The 21185-nt window shown below is 25.4% G+C and overlaps 3 protein-coding genes across 6 annotated transcripts; 2 read left to right on the top strand and 1 right to left on the bottom strand.

Moving 5' to 3' along the window:
• Nucleotides 1–1858: 1858 nt before the first annotated feature.
• Nucleotides 1859–21056, bottom strand: LOC132921582 (transmembrane protein 17-like). Of its 3 annotated transcripts, XM_060984802.1 has the most exons (6): nt 19765–21056; nt 18629–18650; nt 3878–4010; nt 3521–3624; nt 3328–3441; nt 1859–3219 (listed from the first exon to the last, which is right to left on the bottom strand). In XM_060984802.1, exons 3-6 carry the CDS (start codon nt 3966–3968, stop codon nt 2983–2985), a joined length of 546 nt encoding a protein of 181 aa, XP_060840785.1. In that variant the 5' UTR covers nt 3969–4010; nt 18629–18650; nt 19765–21056; the 3' UTR covers nt 1859–2982. The 3 variants fall into 3 exon arrangements, with proteins under 3 accessions (XP_060840785.1, XP_060840704.1, XP_060840864.1); XM_060984721.1 differs by lacking the exons at nt 18629–18650; nt 19765–21056 and adding an exon at nt 6801–6904; XM_060984881.1 differs by lacking the exons at nt 18629–18650; nt 19765–21056 and adding an exon at nt 6593–6778.
• Nucleotides 8931–14081, top strand: LOC132921375 (LDLR chaperone boca). 2 transcript variants are annotated; one of them, XM_060984490.1, is made up of 5 exons: nt 8931–9389; nt 9558–9632; nt 10234–10391; nt 11830–11974; nt 12270–12373. In XM_060984490.1, exons 1-5 carry the CDS (start codon nt 9240–9242, stop codon nt 12300–12302), a joined length of 561 nt encoding a protein of 186 aa, XP_060840473.1. In that variant the 5' UTR covers nt 8931–9239; the 3' UTR covers nt 12303–12373. The 2 variants fall into 2 exon arrangements, with proteins under 2 accessions (XP_060840473.1, XP_060840392.1); XM_060984409.1 differs by lacking the exons at nt 8931–9389; nt 9558–9632; nt 10234–10391 and adding an exon at nt 11651–11760 and having other exon boundaries at nt 12270–14081.
• Nucleotides 16926–19488, top strand: LOC132921763 (uncharacterized). Its single transcript, XM_060984995.1, has 4 exons — nt 16926–17023; nt 18213–18362; nt 19021–19179; nt 19258–19488. The coding sequence occupies exons 1-4, from the start codon at nt 16970–16972 to the stop codon at nt 19432–19434; spliced, it is 540 nt and encodes a 179-aa protein (XP_060840978.1). The 5' UTR covers nt 16926–16969; the 3' UTR covers nt 19435–19488.
• Nucleotides 21057–21185: the final 129 nt, after the last annotated feature.

The following is a 21185-nucleotide window of genomic DNA, read 5'->3' on the forward strand; positions in this document are numbered from 1 at the left end:
GTCTAAAATGTCTAAACAACAATTTTTTCTTGTTTTTTCTAAAAATATTCTTTTTTATTCGTTATTATGTATTAATTTAAATTTAACAATACTTATGATAAAAACTATATTTTATTTAACATACGGACGTGTCATGTCAATAGGCGATGTCAGAGAAGTACATGTGATAAATGCATTTGTAAACGAATTACAACTACAACTGTTCTAATCAAAGTTTTTATCATTCCGAACGAACCAAAAACCATTTAGTCTGGGGACGCTTTTTTTAAACATACTCTAACAAAATACGAATGACTATTAAATTGACCTGCCAGCCGGGATTGCCCGAAGGGTGAGACGACCCTTCGTTACAACAACCAACCAACCACCCCTTATAAAGGGCCACCTGTTCTCTGCAAGTGCGATTCATTATGTCCCTTCGTATACCCTCTTGTGTGACACTCGTTTATCGAAGTGTTACGAACCTATGGAAGAAGTGGTAGAATAAAAAAATAAAAATAAACCCAGTTACATTGAAATGTGATTATTTGACCGTGTCTATATCCTATTGACTATTCAAAATGTATACCTAGCTTATTATTCCACTGTATAATTTTCTAATTATTTATTTTGTAGATGACAAACTGGTTTTAAAGAAAAAAATATTTTATCACAAACAAAATATAAATTAATTTTAAAAGGTTTATAATCAATGATAACCAAAAACAATAAAATACAATGAATAGGAGGTACACAAATACGTATGTTTAGAAATATATTTTTATTAAACCAATGTGATTTTATTTAACATTTAAATTGTGTAATATGATTAACTTAAATATATAATAAGAAGTCTATTTACTTCTAGTATTTATTAAGTACAGTTGCTTCTTTACAACACTCAAACATTAAATACGTAGGCATTGTATTTTTAACTTACGAAGTTGATTATTGGATACACAACAGAGGGGTTTTTTAATTAAAATAATAACTAATAAGTAAACATTGCTGTCAACCAATAGAGTATTAGATAACGTTATTTATTTTAATAAAAAACTTACTAAAACTTTTGAAATTTAATATTACTTACTACATACTTAATGACACAAAAACTCATTCCATAATTATATTTACCTAACTATAAAACTACATACAATTTAAACTGTACTAATATGTTGAAAACATCATTGCTATAGACTATAATAGACATATAGTTAATAGTAAATAGTAATATAGGTACGTATAATGAAGAAAAGTACCGAGTCCCTACAATCTTTTTTTTTTAATTACAACAAAATTACTAAAAAATTTTTTTTTGTTCGATATATTTTAATCAATGTAAATACAACTAAAAAGAAATCTTGTGTTAAATTTTTAAGTGCCTTAAATGCTTTAAGCCTAAATATTGTTAACAACGTTTATAAAAAAAAAACTAAAAAAACAAAAAATGAAATATATAAATAGCACAAAAAGTTCTGAAATATAAATAAATTTGTTCTATGTCTATGAAATGCTATTTAAAATATTTAATGAAAAATTCAAGTATTACGATATCCAATTTTCTACAAAAAAATTCCCCTCAAAGTTGAAGATTGGAGCATTTTTATTGCTCCAGAAGATAATGATAGAAAAACAATTATTAACACATAATTTTAAAAGCAATTTATTCATTGCTTCTCAGATGTCTGATAATCTATACAAATCACTATATAAATATGAGATTAAAATTACAGCATTCATATTAAAATTTTATTACTTTATTAGACTGCAATTAATAAAACATAATACATATATAGGACTTGAATGATGAATATAATTAACATAATATTTTTTAAACACAACAAATTTAATAATGTAATACATATTATGCAGTGGTAATACTATTTTTCATATTCTATTAAATTATTGTCACTCCTTAGAATACAATAGAGTACCTATATTATAATTACTGTATATACAATATTATATTATTATAACATTAATAATAATATATTGACTATGGCCTATGGGCATATCACGTTAACTAAAAAAAAAAATTTAATAATAATAATCAATTATATGAGTAAAATATTTTCCTCTTTATTGACATATTTTGCACTATTTACTTAGATTTAGTAAAGGAAAATAATATGGTTAGTATTTAGATGTATTATAACTGTATATGTTACGGTAATTTATAATATGCTATATTACAGTATTGGAAACGAACCGATGTCTGCCGGAGTATTGTATTATATTATATCAATGCAATTCAACATAAGATAGATCTCGGGAGACCAGATAACACACTCTGGGCTGGATTTCCTGAGCGACACGACTTGTTCGTCCGGCGTAATAAAGTTATTATCGCATTGTTTCCTCCACGAACGGGGAGCCATTAATCAGCGAAAACGGTACCGTCTTGCTTTGCAATCTGCATTTCAGCCTCATTAACTTTCATTATATTATACACGCGGAGATATGGCGCGCACAACTGTAAGACAAACGGCGCACTAGCGTATACCGGAGTCCCTAGACAATGGTTTAACCCTTAAAACGTCCCTTGGAACACATACCGCACATGTATAATATTATATTAAATACTTCTGTGTTTCCGCGTAATATTCTATTATCTCTTCCATCTGGTGTTTGAATATGCCCGACCAGTCCTTCTCTCGACTCATTTACCTCTTTCGGTCGTTAACTCGCCCTTAACAAAGTTCTTTTGTTGTACTGCGATGCCATGCGATTTGCAAACATCGTCTGCATGCACAAAAAACCCAAACCGAAAACATTTGTATTTCTTTTGCGAAAGTGCGATAACACGACTCATCAATTATGAATAGGTATATAAAGTATTATTAAATATGTAAAAAAATACTTTATGTACCTAATTGCAATTTGAATTAGGTAATTAAATTTGGCGAAAAATGAAAATCCATACCTAAATATTATGACACGTTTGAATGATTTAAAATTATATTTTTACATGGATTATACAATAGCAGATCATATATTTTTGGTTTATTCGGTTTTACTATGCTGGCTACAATAGAATTGCGATACATGGAAACGGAGCTTGTGATGTTTTGCCATGTCACGTAAAACAATGAACCCAAAAATGAGCTGTGACAAGAGTAAAAAGCACATTATACCTTGAACAGCGATTTCAACAGGCATAGTATTCAGGCACAAGAATACTAATTGTAGAGGTAATTGGAGGATCAATGAAAACATCCAAAATGCGGCCAAATCTGGAATCTAACGTAACAAAAATTAAAATAAAAACATTGTTGACATTTAAAGTATTATCAATGGCACATTAAAAGAAGTTCTCCATGTTACCCACTCTCTAAAAAATTTCATTACTTTTTCATCGAGATTTCCTTGAACACCCAAGTACAATCGAGCGCATTCTAGAATCAATATCAAAAATAATGACACGCAAATTATAGTTTGGATCAACATGCTTAAACAACTCAACTAAAAACAAATTAAAAGTAAATATATTATATTTATACATCAATAATTTAACTATAAATTTACCACGAATATTACTTACTTTAAATGAAATCAGTGATAAGAACGTATAAAGCCAAAATGGAAAGTATACAATGTTAAAATACAGTGACATTTGCAGTGGAAGACTAGACACAATTTCGTTTCCTAAAATTAGAATTAAAAGTGTATGGATTTATACTTCATTTTTAACTGTTAGCAAAGACAGCATTTAAAATAATATTTTATTTATTCAAATTTTAAATATTACATTATATATATATTTAATATTTATATAAATACTGATATATATATATATATTATATTTTAGTATTTTAATATAAAATTTCAAGAATAAATTGCAAATACTCCCATTATTAAGAGACGAAAATTATATTTATTTACAAAATTAACCACGTACCAAAAGCTGGCCCGACTTTTTCTTCTGGCGGAAGAGATGGAAATATACGATCAGTAATGTTCATCATTGTTTGCCGCCAACTATCACTCATTATTAATCGTTATTAACAATAAAATTGATGTAATTAATAAAACTAAAAACAAATCATATAAATTAATAAATTATAAAAAAAATTGCTGTAAAAAAAACCTACTCAATAAAATATTGTACAATATATTTTTTTGTCCTTATAGACCTGATATAAGTTTATATACAAGAAAATATAATAGCACAACACTTTTTTAACAACAATTCTCTATAAATTATTGACAAATTTTCCACAAAATTGGCTCACTGACATTCGATCAATTGAAAAAATGTACCAATATTTATCAAATGAATTAAAAATAATATAGTTTTTAGACTTTGCAAATCAATATTTTTAGATGCTATAAGCAAAGCAATAAATGTATTAATTGTATAGCTATGTATTTTTACGCATGTGTATCTATCATCATCTTTTAGAACAGTAAAAAAAGAGTCGACAATAATCTGTTCTGTAAATTATTTTGTACTTCTTGTAGTTGAAAATTTATGGCAAAGTTGAGCATACGTAGTTCATATTGAAACAATATTTTTTTCATACAAAAATTGTAGAGGATAATATATAATATTATCGTAATTTTGTACGGTAAACGTTGAAATTCGTAAACTGCAAGTGCAATTGGGTATATATGTATAACCATCTTGTAGATAATTTTGTCCTATACAATTTTTGTATGAAAATTTTTTTGTACAACCAGTATACAGCGAGAAATTAACACAAAGGCTACTTGTTTTTAGCAAAAAATTCAAATTTCATTAAAAATGTACATTTTGATGGCCTTATAACGCAAAAGCTATAACTTTTACGTGAAAATGTCAATAGACCTTTTTTGTAGATAATTACTTCCTCTACAATTTATGACTAGAATTTTTTATTGTACGACTCATAAAAAACGAGATATTTAAAAAAAAGGCTAATTTCGTGACCTTTGACCTCGAATAACCTTTGACGCGTACATGATACAGATGGCGACTTTTCACACGTTGTTTACAACGATTGAACTATGTCATAAAGATGTGTACCAAAATTCAGCTAGGTGGGAATTTTTCCGAGCTGAAAACCTAATATCACTGGATTATACATAGTATTGCTATTGTCTATTACTTAAAACTTTTACCTATAATGTATTTATTATAATTTTAATTTGCCTACACAATATTTTCAAAATAAGTAGATTTCATTTAAGCTATATTATATTTAAGCCTATTTATACCATTCATTTTACAGTCAGGTGGTAATGACTCAAAAGTTAATAACAATAATAAATTTTACAAATATATACTATTGAAAATAATTTAATACATATTAATATTTAATAATATGCTTAAATTCGTTTTTCGTCTCAGTGATGTAACATGAAATTCAAATTTAACACATCCAATCATACATACAGTGACGAAGTACACTTGATACCTACTGTACAGTACTACAGTGTACAGCAGAGTGGTTAACTACTTTCCCCTTTTTTATTTTAGTATTCAAAATAACATAAATAAACACAAATAACAATACTGATAATTTATTTGGGATACCTAGCTACCTAGCTAAGTAATTATAATATTATGAGAATAACAAATTGTTAAATTAACCTAAAAATTAAAATAGCTAACTCCAACTACTCCAAGTGGCTTAAAAATTGACAACAAATAAATTAAGTTTTACGATTTACTAAAATGTAATGATTAATAAGCTAATCATATTTAAAAGAACATAGGTTAGGTTATATATTTAACGTATATAGTTCACTATTGATTCATTAATTTTTTATTTAGATGTTTTATCTTTTATAGTGTCCGCGTTTTGTGAACGACCACGGGCTAATTATGAATTTTAATAATATTTTAGATAAGTAAATCACGTGGTACACATTTACACAGTTAAGCATAAATAATCCAACTATAAATACAATCTACTATTACATATTGAATAATATTATTACCTACATACTTCAAAGTACAATTTAATGAATTGTCAATAGTTATTATCATCTATAACATATTTAATTATATTTAAATTTATCAAACAAATTTTACAAATAAGCCATGTTTATAATATTGCAGTCGACAAAGTCGAAATACTCGAAATAAAATAATCAGTAGTATGTAGTGAATAATGAATATAATAAAATATTAAAATGAAATTTTTTTATTTCTTAATGCTTACGGAAACGTCAGAAACAATAGATATACAAGGTAAGTAAAATTATATTAAGTTTTTAACTTGTATATTATTGTATAGACCTAAAGTAATTAAATTAAATAAACATTTCCAATATTGACTATCTACTTAATATAGGTAGGTACCTAATAAAAATATCATTATTAATAACTTTACTATACCGTCTATACCTACGTAAAATATCTATATTTCGTGGTGACAGTTTACCTCTTTACTTACATGTTAAATTGTTAATGATATATTACAGGTATAGTATTGTAAGTAATTATCATTCGTCACAAAATGTTTACGACGTTAGTTAACTTTTTGAATAATTGTCAGTTAAACTAATTTATAAATATAATGTAGAAATGTAATTTTTATAATTCGTACCTAACGATAAATCTTAAATGCTTAAGATATTACAGCTATAGTGTAGAATCACAATTATGGTTAAATAAATATATACCTACCTACTATTAGAAATTCTAAATTTGTCTCTGCCACCGCATACAAAATCGAAAGATAATACAATAACAAAAATATTTTTTCACGGTTGTATAACATATATTTTATTCATCGCCAATTGATTACATAAATCAGGGAGGCTTTTAAAAATCAATAATTCGAATTGACACAACAAATGTATTATATTATATAAGGAAAAAATATAATATTTACCAAGAAAAATAAAATATCAGCGACAGCAGCAACAGACAAGATTTTACTAGCACATTTACAATTTTAACTACCTAGTACCTATACGCGTTTTGATTGCGAGAAAAAAATAAACAAACATTCGCTGACGAGAGCTGTTTTGTTTTCCAGCGCGTTACCATGACATCGGTGCACACCTACGACCTACCACACATACCAGAAAAAGAGAATAATTGTGTAGGTACCTGGGTATATTTTGTTTGAGCATATAAATTCAAAACAAACGGCGTTTCAAAAACTTGTTGTTAACTTTATTTTTTGATTGCTCGAACCCTCGAACTAACTCATCCCCACAACGTACATCACGAATAACATAATTGAGGGTACCGAACCTGCTATTACGTACCTGTAATACTCAACGATACTGAAACGAATTTATATAAATTTGAAATTATTATAATACCAAACCAAAGTTTAATAAAACCTTTAAATCTATAATATATTAACTTGTGGGTAGCAAGTAGGGGAAACCTAGCTGTACACTCAGTATACCTACTTAAACTGAGTTAACTAAATAATATTTAACTTATCATGCTAAACGTTGTCTATAAAATCTAAATCATTATACATTACGAAATATCTAAAACTTCAATAATAACATTTTTTTTTTTACCCAAATTTTACTTAAAAATGCTCACGATGGGATACACATAATCAAATACAAAAAAATTCATCATTCATTTATAATAAATATATTTCATAGATTTAATTAGATACCTAATAATAATATATAGGTAAGTCTTTAACAAAAATTTTATCCTCATTACTAATAATTACTTTTGGGTATACAAATAAAATAACTGTACATGATTATAATAATTTAAAATTAAACATTTAATATACAATTTATAAAATAAAAATTAAATTTTAAATAGGTACTTAAACCTAATAACTTAAATAAGATTTGCATATTACATATAAATAATTCAGATAGTATGACAGAAGATCTTCTAAAAGATCTTCTAAATCTTAATACCTAGTCATCGCTTACTAGGTAGGATCTCACATTGCTTTTATCGTAGTCTGTATCTACTATAATATTTGCAAATATCACAGATACTAGATAGATATGATAAAGTTCATCGTTATGTTTGATGCGCGCGCCTAATCAGTTTCCACTTTTTATATTATTTTTTATTATCATCATAAAACTCATCCTCAATTTGACATCATGTACCTAGTACCTTATAAATTATAATCTATATATTTGTTAATAGTTTAAACATTCAGCAACCACTGGCTAACCAGCATCATCTTCATAAGATCATTTTTCTACTATAAAAAGTAGTTGTTGTGTATCTAGATCTTTTCTTCCTTTTGGTTTAAACCGTTTAAGGTTCCTTAAATATTTTTCGATTAATAGTATTTCATTCTTTATTTATTTTATTTTTTGATTCTGCAGTAGTTACTCCTGTTCCAACTCATTTTTACAAGGAAAATCTTATTTTCATATAGATGATAATTTTATTGTAAAAATGAATAAGTGTTGTTTTTTATGATTAGAGTAAATTTAATATATAAAGATTTAATGTAGCGAAGTAAAACAGTTTGTAAAATTAAAAATACTTATACGATCATTTACATCTTATTGATTTCATTTTTGAGAATTTGAGATAATTTCTGTTGGTTTTATTGTTTTATTTTTATTATTATTGTCGTATTATCCTTCTCGTACATATTCTACACGTTTAGACGCTACGAAATCTGAACCTATGAATATTGAATACATTTTGGTTCTATTTTTTCAATTATTTGACATATCGTAATAACATCATTCTATGGTAGGGGTATGTGTTTTAAAATCTGTCAGTTTCGCGGGCGCTAGATGTAGTCTCGTCCATGATTCACACGTTATCATTGACATCGGCATTGTCAACCACAATAAATATTAAATAATACATTTAAATTATTATTATTGTATTTATTCATGTTGTCAACCATATGTAGCCATGTAGGTAAAAATAATTATAACATAATATTAATCCTAACGGCTAACAGTAATCAGTATTAATGACGTACATAATCGACCACCTTCGTGTGCATGTCACAGTTATCAGCATTTTCATGTTATCAAAATATCAACACACCGGTTGTCCGGTTATCACTAATTATCATGGACGTACGCGACGACTGGTCTGGACTCGAAGAATTTCAACACTTTGGTTTTGAGTCGATTGACAACGCCACAACGGATTCCCGTTAATCCTGAATTCGGCTAACGGTTCAAATTTCCATTGATAGGTACGTTCTGAGTTTCTGACTGCCGTATAATCATCACCTTCTTCTCTAAACAACTATCGTTGTACACTTATACCGCGTTCTGTAAATTATTTTATCCTTAATTTTTTTACCGCCGCGTAAACATTCTATTTATAGTAAATTAATAATATTGTCATTTTAAAAATGATTCGTTCAACGCTTTTGGTGATGTTGATGCTGACGGCTGTAGTAGTTGCAAAAAAATCGCCCGATGGTCAAAAACCGTCGTGGGCTAAAAAAGATATTAGCTCTTATTCCGAGGCCGACATGGAGCGATTGCTTGACCAGTGGGAGGTAGATATTATTATAATTATAGCGTTTGAATATAACCTTGACAAATGCATTACAATTTTCAATACCAACTAAATCAAAACAAGTCATAACATAGTTTACTTGGAAGTACACATGTTTTAGAATTTTATATTATCAATGCATTTTTTATATATCTGATAAATTCTATAGGAAGACGAAGAGCCTTTGGAACCCGACGAGCTACCTGAACACTTGAGACCTCCCGTCAATATTGATCCAACTTTGGTAACTTTAAAATTACTTTATTACTACTTTATTACTTAGTATTATTTTTAATATTTACTACCTAATTAAATTTAATATTTCTCTAACTTAACAAATATTATTACATACCAGTCATTCAAATTTAATTCAATAATCAAAAATTAAACAGAATATTTTATAAATTACTTTTTACTTTTAAAATACAAATAATACAATATAAAATTACTGATAAATATTATATACAAAATCGTCAGCATTATTATTAAAACATTTGTAAAAGTACCTGACAGTCACTATCCTTAGATCGTCTGTTACATCATGATATTGGAAAATGGTGGTGTACATTTTTTTTAAATGTAATTCGGTACACTCTTTTAATTGCTGTTAGAATTCAGCTTTCTTTTCCAATATGTTTAATATTATATTAATGTTTAAAAACAGTTAACCTTGTTGTCTTCAGGTATAACCATTATTTATTAATATTTAGAAACTATTAGGTTTCAATCAATATGAAAGATTATAATCTACATCTACAAAATATAATGAAGATAATTTAATAAATTACTTGTCCAACTTTTCTATGCTGTATTTAAAGTTGTAATGATTAATTTGTGGTTTACAGTTAGGAAATGATCCAGATGCCTTGTTAAAACTATCAAAAAAAGGCAAAACTTTAATGACTTTTGTGAAAGTTTCACCTAAGTATAATAAAGATGATGTCGAAAAAATAACCAAAATCTGGCAATCAAGTCTTTGGAACAACCACATTCAAGCAGAAAGGTTTGAAAAGTTTAATTTATTAGATTTTTTTAGACTATTTATTTATATTTTAAATATGTAGAATGTAAATTATTTTAAAATTATAATTCAGGAGTGTCCTTAGAAAGTGTTCGAGAAGGCACCTTTTTATTTTTATTATATAAAATTTTGATCATTATTATTTTGTTGACAATGAAAGTAATTTATTATGGAGAGGGGGTTGGAACTTTGCCCCCCTCCCCCTGGAGACTTGACTGTTATACTAAAATTAAATCGATGTTAGTGTAGCATTATTTGTGTTTTTCTGTAATCGTGCTTTCAAATATAAACAAAACACGTTTTAATAATGGTTAGTCCATTCACTTAATTTTTTAATTTATTATTATTTGTCTGTATTTGTCTATATATATATATATGAATATTAACTGTTTTTTAGCATTATTATTACATATATAACATATTATAATCATTGATAGAGCTCAGATCTTAAATAAAATTCACAAAATATGTATTTATATATCAAGAATGTTGAAATATAAACCGTTAAATATTCGGTTTGACCATATGTAAAAACAATTATTATTTTATTTTTAAATTAAAAAAAAAAACATGGTTTAGTAATATTTATTTTTTTAATATTTGTTTTTTTTGTATAATTTAAAATTGTCAACAAAAATAGTATAGTAAAATATTAATTAGGTAGGTAAACTTCAAATTTTGTTTGTAAAACTTTCAAATAAGTAACAAAATAGTGCAATATCATTAAAATACTAAATAATTCTATACAATTGTGGCTCTAAAAACTATACAATTTTGAAACACACATAAATAGGTTTGATCTAAAATGATTATTATTTTAATTGTATTTCATGAAATATTTATGCTTATTTAGCATACAATACAATTTATCAGTAATAATACACAAATTCTAATATATCTTATTAGCAATTTGCACTGTAAACATTTCTCAATTAATTATTTATACATTAAAATTAAATTTAATAGAACTATGATATTCCTTTAATAATATACAATATCATTTAATGTAAAAATAATAATTACAAACATATTGTATTTTATTAGTTTTTAGTTTATAATATTTATTTTAACTTAAAACTTATAATTTTATTTTTGTTAAAAAAAATACTATTTGTACATTTGCCTTTTGTAAATATTTAAATATTCTTTATTGATATGTAAATACAATCTAGAAAACTAGACTATATTTGAAGTCAGCATTGTTCATCTTATCTGTAGTGTTATCTATAGATGAACTCTGTCAGAGTTTATATTGGAGAGAACAAGTCAGTTTGTGGACTAGTATTTTGCAAAATAAATCATTCTTAATGCACAAAGTATAATTGTATATGATTAGATATTATTTATTACTGTGAGATAAATTAAACTATTGTGAATGTATTATAATCAAGTTTCAGTATTAACTTAATTTGTGTTATAGATTTATGGTTGATGATAATCGAGCTATATTCATGTACAAGGATGGCTCACAAGCTTGGGATGCAAAGGATTTCCTGATACAACAAGAAGACTGTGTTGATGTGACAATTGAAAATCAAGTATACAAAGGTCCAGCCTCTCCATTTGTAAGCATTTAATATTTTTAAAATTCAATATTTGTTGTATAAAATGTTTATTTACTTAAGTAGCCTATTTTAAATGTGACTTTAGGAATAGTTTCAATTTAGTCAAGTTTTATTTTATGAATTTTATTCAACTAGTTTACCATTTCAATTAAATTACATATATAAATATATTACACAATAATATTTTTAAAAATTAAAATAATTAGTTTAACCTTTGATCTTTTCTAGAAATATTGATATTAATTGATACCATTAGTTACTAAAACCAATTTTAATGAGAACTAATTTTTTTCAGGTTGAAGGAAACGTTGAAAAAGTGGAATTATAATTGTTTTTTTCTATTAGTTTAAGTTATTTATTTATCTCACTTAATATATTTGTATACAGTTGTTCTAAAAATGTCAAACTTTATTTATATATATATAATTGGCTTTTTAGACATTGCCAGTCTAGCCACAATCATGCCTTCCTTTAATCGTCGTCTTTTAAAATTTGGAGCTACTCATTTACAGATAACTCTTCTAGAGTCTCTCTTCTCAAGTTTTCAACTAATCACTGGCCCCATTGTTGGAACATTAAGCGATCATTTTGGTCGTAAACCATTGCTTTTGCTTTCAATGATTTTTAGTGTTCTAGCATTTTTTGCCATGGGATACTGCGAATCTTATCTGTCAATCGCAATAATTCGATTGTTATTGGGATGTTTCAAACATACCCAAATGTTAGGAAAATCGTTGATTGGCGATAATGTACCTAAAACTCAACAGTTAAGTACCCATGGAAAATTGAACAGTTTCATTTCATTAGCATTTATGATAGCACCAATATATGGTGGTTATTTATCTGAACGCGAAAATGGTTTTTACTACTTGGCTTGTTCAACCAGTATACTTTGTGCCATAAATGTCATTATTATTACATTTAGTGTTCCAACTAAGATGATTAAAACAACTGGTCTAAAAAAAAACATGTTTCACCATTTAAAAGAAGTCGATTGGATAGAATATTGGCCATTATTGTTCATGAGAATGATGTACACTGCAACACTATCGACAATGATGGTGACATTTGGTTTTGTCCTCATAGAAACTTATAAACTCACACCGTCCCAAGTGGGTTACACATTATCAGTTAATAGTTCAATTGGTGTTGCTACCGGATTTGCAGTTGCTAGATTGGAGCCATTTTTTCGTAAATATAGTTCATTTAAAAAATGTTTCTTTAGTTTTATTTTACTGTTTGTTGGATATGTTTGCTTATCATTTGCTCCAAACATAACGTTTCACATTATATGCATGGTTCCAATCATTGCAGCTGGTACTCTAATTGAAGTATTTTTAAATGAAATTTTATCGGAAACTTGTATGGGTGAAAATAGAGGGACTCTGGAAGGTGCTATGACTAGCTCTATCTCGGTAGCTCGTTCTATTACACCTGTAGTAGCCGGATTAGCTATGGATGTATATGGTTCTAGTGGAGCTTATATTTTTGCAGCTTTAGCTGCTATTTCTGCTGCAATGTTGGCCAAATTTTATGACAAAAAAACCAAACGATCATAAATTTCAAAAAAATAAGTTCATTATTTTGCAACAATTTATATTTTGTTTCAAACTGTATTTTTTTATTAAATTTAAAGTAAGTATATTATTGATGGTAACAAATCAATTTTTTATGAGTTTTGTTGAATAAAAAATAAATAATATTTTATTATTTCATCAAGAATTTTGTATGTTTATACTTTTAGATAATTTAAGTTAATAGTTTTGAATTAAATACTGTATTCAACTTGGTATGCATTTATATTATATTTAATATAATTAAATGTGTTTAATATTATATATATTATTTAATATGTAACAAAATAGTATTTTTTTTTTATATATATATATTTATATATATTATTGAACCCAGTTAGAATGTAAGTTTTATGTGTAATATCAAATAAGATAACCCAAAATAAATGTATTAAAAGATTAGCTATAAGTAGATAATATCATTGTTTTATAAAATATATATTGTAATATAAAAGCAAAAATAGAAGTTTAAGCCAGCACATTGTTTGTTTAAATAATTAAGAAATAAAAATTTATTTTTTTAGATTTTTACTTATCATTTTTGTACATAATTTGTTATAAAATAATTATACCTACTAACAATTCTATTATTTGAATATGTCAACTTCCGTTTAAGTAAAAAATGTTTAACTAAAAATGTTGGTTTATCTGAAGGTAGATATCAAATAAGTATTATTAACAGGTGTATACAAGGGGTATGCAGGGTATGTGCTTGTTACCCTGGGGGGCACTTTACATCTCAAAATAACACTTAATGAAAATAATAAAGTAATAAATTGCTTTCAGTTTTTCCAATTAATTGTAAATCATGATTTTATTCATCTATACATATATATATATATATATATATATATATATATATATATATATACTTTAATGTGTTAGCCTAGTTAACTAAACATGCTTAACCCAATAATTGTTTTTTATTTATAATTTATTATAATCTTCCTAGTTAAGTACTACTCAAACTCATTAATTTTCATTTTCATTCGATTTTGAATAAAAAAAGAAAATAGGTATCATCTAAGTATTTAACAATTAAAATATTTTTCTAAAACAAATACTAATTTTATTTTTAATCATTACAATGATATTATATCTTAATTAGTTTATTCCACAATAATCCCTCTTTCAAAAAAATAAATTTCTAACTTAAATTAAAAAAACACATATATTTTTTTATTTTAGTTCATGGTTTTTTATATCCATATTATCAGGGCCCCCCTAAGAATTTAAAGTGCCAGGGTCCTGGTGAAACTTGCACCTATAGTTTATCAACACTATAATGTAAATAACAAAAATTAATTAAAAAATAAAATTATGCTATGTATTGAAATAAATAATAATTACTTAATATGGTTATTAGTTTTTAAATTAAAAGAAACAATAAAAATCATTTGAGCAGTAATAGTTATTATATGGATGAATATCCATTGTTGTAGAAGTCATTTTTAAGTAAACTTTGTGATCATGAAGAATTCAAGTATGTCTTATTTGATGACTAGAATTTTCAGTAAAATCCGCATTATAATATAATGATAGGTATATTTGACTTTAAGTGAAAAACGCTTCCCAAGTCAGAGATCGGCATGTAAACTTTCTTGATTTTCAATTTTTAGAAATTTATTTATTGTATGCAATATGTATGTATAATGTATTTTATTTTCACTTTCATTTAGTGAGATAGATCTCTGAAACCAAAACCTCTGAGCAAAATTTATTGTTTGGGGCCTTGTTAGATTCACATTGTCTAAGAGAAGTGCAGTGAAGATTTTCAGAACTTTATCTTTTATAGTTAATTCATTACAGACCTTCAAAAAAAATTAAAACACATTTTATTGGGTATTTTTTTATGTTTTTCAGCTTTACAGCTTTGTAGCGAGTTAACGATTGAAGATCAAGTTCTGAAAATTTTCACAGCACTTCTCCTTGCCAATGTGAATCTAACAAGACCCCAAATAACAAAATCTGTTGTCCAGTTTCGGTAAAACTTTAAAAAATTAATTAAATTTTTTTGAAAATGTTTAATCGCACATTTTGTATCTACTTGATAATCCCTTTTTAATGAGCTATTAACCAATTTTTTAGCTATAACAGTTTTGGAGAAAAGTTAAAAAATAGAAATTTTGGGACTGTTCACGCCGACGTTTTTGTAGATTCAAATCATACCGCTTGGGTGTGATATTGGATCTCTCTCAATAATATTTTATGTTAAAGCTAGCTTAATTATCCACCTACTCATTATAACTGAGTTACATTTTTATCATTTCCCTATTTAACAAAAATTCTTGAAGTTTTAAAAATTCAGACTTTCTTCATTTCAATTACCATACTTACTTTATTAAAAATCAAAAAAGTAATACAAACAGAATCAAAATTGAATTCCCTTAATATTATGGAACTGGACATTAATGAGTTAAAAACCTAAAGTTATATTAGCTACTTTTACCTAGTTACTTTAAATTTAAAATTAACTTATCGAGTCAAAATATAAGATTTTGAGGAGAGTGATAAATGTATTGATTTTTACAATAATGTTTTTTTTTTTCTGTCATCATCCTTAGGAGTAACTAGTCAAATTCGTTATAATTGCTAAAATTTTCAAGCAATATCTTATTTAGAAATTCATAAACAGTTTTCTTTTTGTATTTAAGACTAGAAAATTTATCACAAGATTTCTCATAAAGAGCTTATATTTTGTAGACATTTGAAGTTTAAATTTGGATGTTTAATTTAGACAAAAATTGTATTTTTATACAATGAATAATGATTTTAAGGTCATTACACCTTTAAAACACTTATTTAACACAAAATCAACACTCTCTATGACACATTAATGTTTTAAATGTTTTAGTTAGGTATATGGTAAATAACCATAAAAAAAAGCTATCAATACAACATTGTGTATATTTTACTCTGATTAAAATCTATCATTTTTAGATGATTGGAGAATAATTTAGTTGTAGTTATGAATTTCATGGTCAGAGTAGAACAATAATATATTTTTTTAGTATTTTTCATATTTCCAATTCCAATGTAATCTCCTAAGCACTTATTATAAAAATCTATAAATATAGGTATCCACTTATAGTAGGTATATACTATTAATGTACAAAAACACATAATATTTTAATATTTGTATTTGCCAATCATATATTTTTTTTTTTATTATTATTCAATGCATAATAATAGAAACATAGATTGATAGATATTTTTGTAACAATAGAAATAATTTAATTTTAGTGTTTCATAAACATTTCCAAAACTTAATTATATGTCATAGGTGTATTATAGTTAAGGTAAACATTTTTATTTTCTACTTTAGTTAATATATATGTTTACCTACCTATATGAATTTATTTTACTTACACATTTCTACTAGCTAGGTAATAAAGCTGTATTTTTCAACAATACAATCAACATGGAATTTTTGGTATTTTTCATAATATTTGTATCTTCGTTGGATTCGATAGAGGTATATTATATTGTATTATTTTAAGTTTAAATTATTATACTAATGGTAGTCATAGGCGTAACTAATCCTTTAAGTTTATTTTGTTATGTTATAGATAAAAACTAAAAATAAAATTAATACTGTGTTTATATGCACATACATTTACCCAAAAATTCTTGGGTGGCTGAAGCCCACCAAAGCCCCCCCCCCTAGTTATGCCTATGATGATAGTATTATTGCCAATTAGATAATATTCATAGTATTATGTATATCTTTATTAATTATTACCTACTCGCAAATGTTAGTACATAATAATTTAACTACCTATATAAGACTATAATCAAATTGACTAATTGACTTTGATTATAAATAAATCAATATAAATTTAGTTTAGTACCTTCTCAAAATCTTTTTTCTGGTTAAAAAAGTAGGTACATAGTAGGTATTATTTATTTGGTTTCAAAGTGGGTAAACAAGCAGTAATAATATTATATTATACAAAGCAATAGGCAAATTCCAATTTTTAATTAAGCATATATTTTTAAACGGATAGAGATAGATACTTTATATATATCCAACATAATATGTAAATACCTAATTATTAATTACAAAATCTATGCAAATGAACATAGAAAAGACATAAAAATATATGACAGCTATGATTTTAATAGCATTAATAGCAATAACAATAAAAATTAAAAACTTTAAGGGCCGGTTGCACAAAACTATATTGGTTTAATAAATAGATATTGGTCCAATAAATTGAGTTATTGAATCGATAAAAATTAAAATACTTGTTAAAGCCATAATACCTTATTGAATCAATAAGTTATCGACCGTTAGTCACTATTGATTCATTAATTTATAGGCCCGATTTTGGTCCAATAAGTTTTATCGGTTCAATAAAATAAAATTAATTTAAGTTTATCAACATAATAATGAGATATTTGAATAAAATGTCAAATTGCATATAATTTTATATTCACAAATATAAATATAAATATAATATAAATAATATAAACAATGATTTGTGCAACAATTTTTAATATTTATCCATCGATAAAACTTATGGAGTCAAAAAATTATTGGATCAATAAAATAAATACTGGATGTTTTTTGTGAAACCAGCCATAAATATCTTGGAACCAATTCAAGTTTTCTTTATACATTATTTTATCTGTATTATTATTTATGTTTTAAATTGTTTCAGTCTCGTTATGCACTTGTTATCAAAGAAGCCTTCAGTTGTATGCAAAATTCCAAGATTAACATAGTTATGTATAAAAATTCCTCAAGTTTAGTAAAAAATAATGTTGGGTTTGTTGAATTTTTAGAAGCAATTGAATACAATAAATTTCAGGTAAAACTATTTATTATTACCTACTTATCAGTTATCATCATTCTATAGGTAGTGGTGTAGGTACTGATTTAATATTAAATATTAGTGTATTATAAATTATAATATACTATATAGTAACTAGTACTTAATTACCTACTAATTATTCGTACATTATCATATACAGCTTGGTACAGATATTTTACTCACATTAAAATGTTTGAAGTAGTACTACCTTTTACTCATAATTTAATGAATAGAACAAATAATAGTAAGTAGGTGTTACTTACCAGTGCCAGATCTATTTGACATCTGAAACAAACATAATATTTGCACCCTTTCTTTAAAGAACAATAGAAACAAGTATAAAAACTAAATTAATGTTTAACATAAAAAGAATATATATTCTATGTATAACTCCATTATCCTTATTTGGAGAATTTTAATAATAATCCTTTATTTTTAAGAATAGATGTTTTTTTAAATAAATTAATAGTATTTCAAGTTACATCATTATTAATATTTGTTATGAATAATTTAAACAATCCTATCTTACCAATAGGTAGTTGTCGCCTTGTGTGTATTAAGTTGATATTCAATTAACACATTTATTTTAGTTACTCATAAATTATTTTATTTATTAATGGGAATAATTTTATATGTGTAATTTTTATTTTTATAGGTGAGAATTGAGACCCATCACAAAGGTATAAGTAACTCAATCAAGGTACCTTCATTAAATGTTCAGAGAACTGATCTTTGTGCACATATATCAACAGATCTGTTATTTGTACCATTGGTTCGACAAATTTTTGATTTAGGAAAATGTCCTATTGCCAAAGTAAATTTATCTTTAATCTTGATAGCTATTGCCTATTTAATTTAAATATGATAATTTATTTGATTTAAAATTTTAAAGGGTAAACACATTGTTTATAAAGATACACTCGTTTCAAAGTATCGACCTTACATTCCATTTGGCTGCTGGATACTTATAACTAGAATCACCAAAAAAGATACACAACCATTTTCGTGTTTTAACATTACACTTCAATCATTGCCATCATTGAAATCTGAACCCTACCAGTGTACATGATTGTATTTAATATGTATTTGGTATTTTACATAATATATCACAAATAATCTTATACTCTCTCTTTCTCTCTATACTTATATATATTTATGTTATTACACATTATAATGTACCAAAAGAAATATTATATTATATTTACAATATATTTTTTTTATTACATTTAAATTATCATTATGGATACAAGATATATTATACTGTATTCATTAACATAATTATAAATATCATGGATTATGAATCAGAAGTTATAGACACCTATAAATCAGCAAGGCTGGACATTAGCAAGTTAAAAAGTTAGTTACGTTTGGATTCTCATTAACTTAACTATAAACTTACTAAATTTATTTTTTAATTAACACAAAATTAATGAGTTTATTTTTCATTTTAACAAATAAGTTAAGTTAATTTATATTCAATATTTATATTACAAACACACAAATAATATCTGTATGAAAGACTTTATTAAATAATGTAAATTAATTATTTTCAGCTTTTAGGTACCTATTACATACTAGGTATATAGAAAAATACTGTATGTCGTATGAAGTATAAGCATTATAGTCTATAATTTAATTTTGTGTTGGTAAGAAATAAAGTATGCTAACATATAAAAAAAAAATACTTTTTTTTTAACTTCATAAAAAGATTAAAAGAAATGTGTATTAACTTTTAATTTAACCGAGTTAACCAAAAATTGTATTAACTTTTTCTTATTGATATATATTAACTTAACTTTAAAAAAAAATCATTAACTTGCCTATCCTTGCAAATCAGTGGTGTACATTCAGTGAAACCAACGTAAGTGGCGTATGTCCAGTTGAAAAGAAGAAATAAGAAGTTTAAAACATATCTATTTTATTAAACGATAATGTGTAAAAGTTTTATTTTAGCACTTAACCAATATAAAATATTACCAAACGCTACTGTTATAAAAAAAATGATGTATATTATATAAATATATTACAATATATTCACATAATCTTAGTTAGATTATTCAAATATTTTAAATTGTAAATTTTTCCGATTCTAAATAGCGAATAGTTTAAGTGTTACACAGTTAATTTTAATTTTATTAAAAGACTAAGGTGGCTGTCTAAGTATCACAATAGCACACTATAATATATTGCACTTTAAAAATATATATTTTATTATTTATTTGAATAAAATGAGAGAAAATGAAATTTTATTTAATATAAATGTTTACATTACAATTTTGTTCTAAAGTACCTAAACTTCATAGTTCATATAATCACATGCCCCTTTTATGTTCAATATATCAAATAAACTTTGACAAGATTAAATATTAATAAATAATATAACTGAATTTTACTATTTGAGTAAGCTTTCTTCTATCTAACAAACCTTGGCATTTTACAGAAAGTATTTTATTTTATTTATATACTTATAAATTATGTTAATCGGTTTATTTTTTACATGTATATAGTATAGTTTAATCTTGTTTCATTAAGTTAAAAGTTACTAATATTAATTATATATTTTTATGAGTTTTTTAAAAACTACTAATATGTAAAAATTTGTTTTTGACGCTCTTATCCAATTACCAGCTAGAAAGGTCACCACTACCAGTTATAGAGTGAAGCATATTTACGGCTTCAAGAGGTGATGACAGACAAAGAAAATATGTTTCGTGAATACCTATTCAAATTATTTATATTGTGTATTTATATATTTATATACAATACATTATTAACATTATTAATTTAGGTGTACTTTCATAGGTATTATGTACCTTTTTA

This window comes from Rhopalosiphum padi, chromosome 1 (assembly GCF_020882245.1).
Source record: "Rhopalosiphum padi isolate XX-2018 chromosome 1, ASM2088224v1, whole genome shotgun sequence".
NCBI classification, from domain to species: Eukaryota; Metazoa; Arthropoda; class Insecta; order Hemiptera; family Aphididae; genus Rhopalosiphum; species Rhopalosiphum padi.

Coding starts and splice junctions, on each gene's coding strand:
- LOC132921582 (XM_060984802.1), bottom strand. CDS start 3,968: ATGAGTGATAGTTGGCGGCAAACAATGATGAACATTACTGATCGTATA. Junction 3,625..3,877: donor AAAAGTCGGGCCAGCTTTTG/GTACGTGGTTAA, acceptor TTCTAATTTTAG/GAAACGAAATTGTGTCTAGT. Junction 3,442..3,520: donor TATCACTGATTTCATTTAAA/GTAAGTAATATT, acceptor ATTTGTTTTTAG/TTGAGTTGTTTAAGCATGTT.
- LOC132921375 (XM_060984409.1), top strand. CDS start 12,373: ATGTCAAACTTTATTTATATATATATAATTGGCTTTTTAGACATTGCC.
- LOC132921763 (XM_060984995.1), top strand. CDS start 16,970: ATGGAATTTTTGGTATTTTTCATAATATTTGTATCTTCGTTGGATTCG. Junction 17,024..18,212: donor CTTCGTTGGATTCGATAGAG/GTATATTATATT, acceptor AAATTGTTTCAG/TCTCGTTATGCACTTGTTAT. Junction 19,180..19,257: donor GAAAATGTCCTATTGCCAAA/GTAAATTTATCT, acceptor AAAATTTTAAAG/GGTAAACACATTGTTTATAA.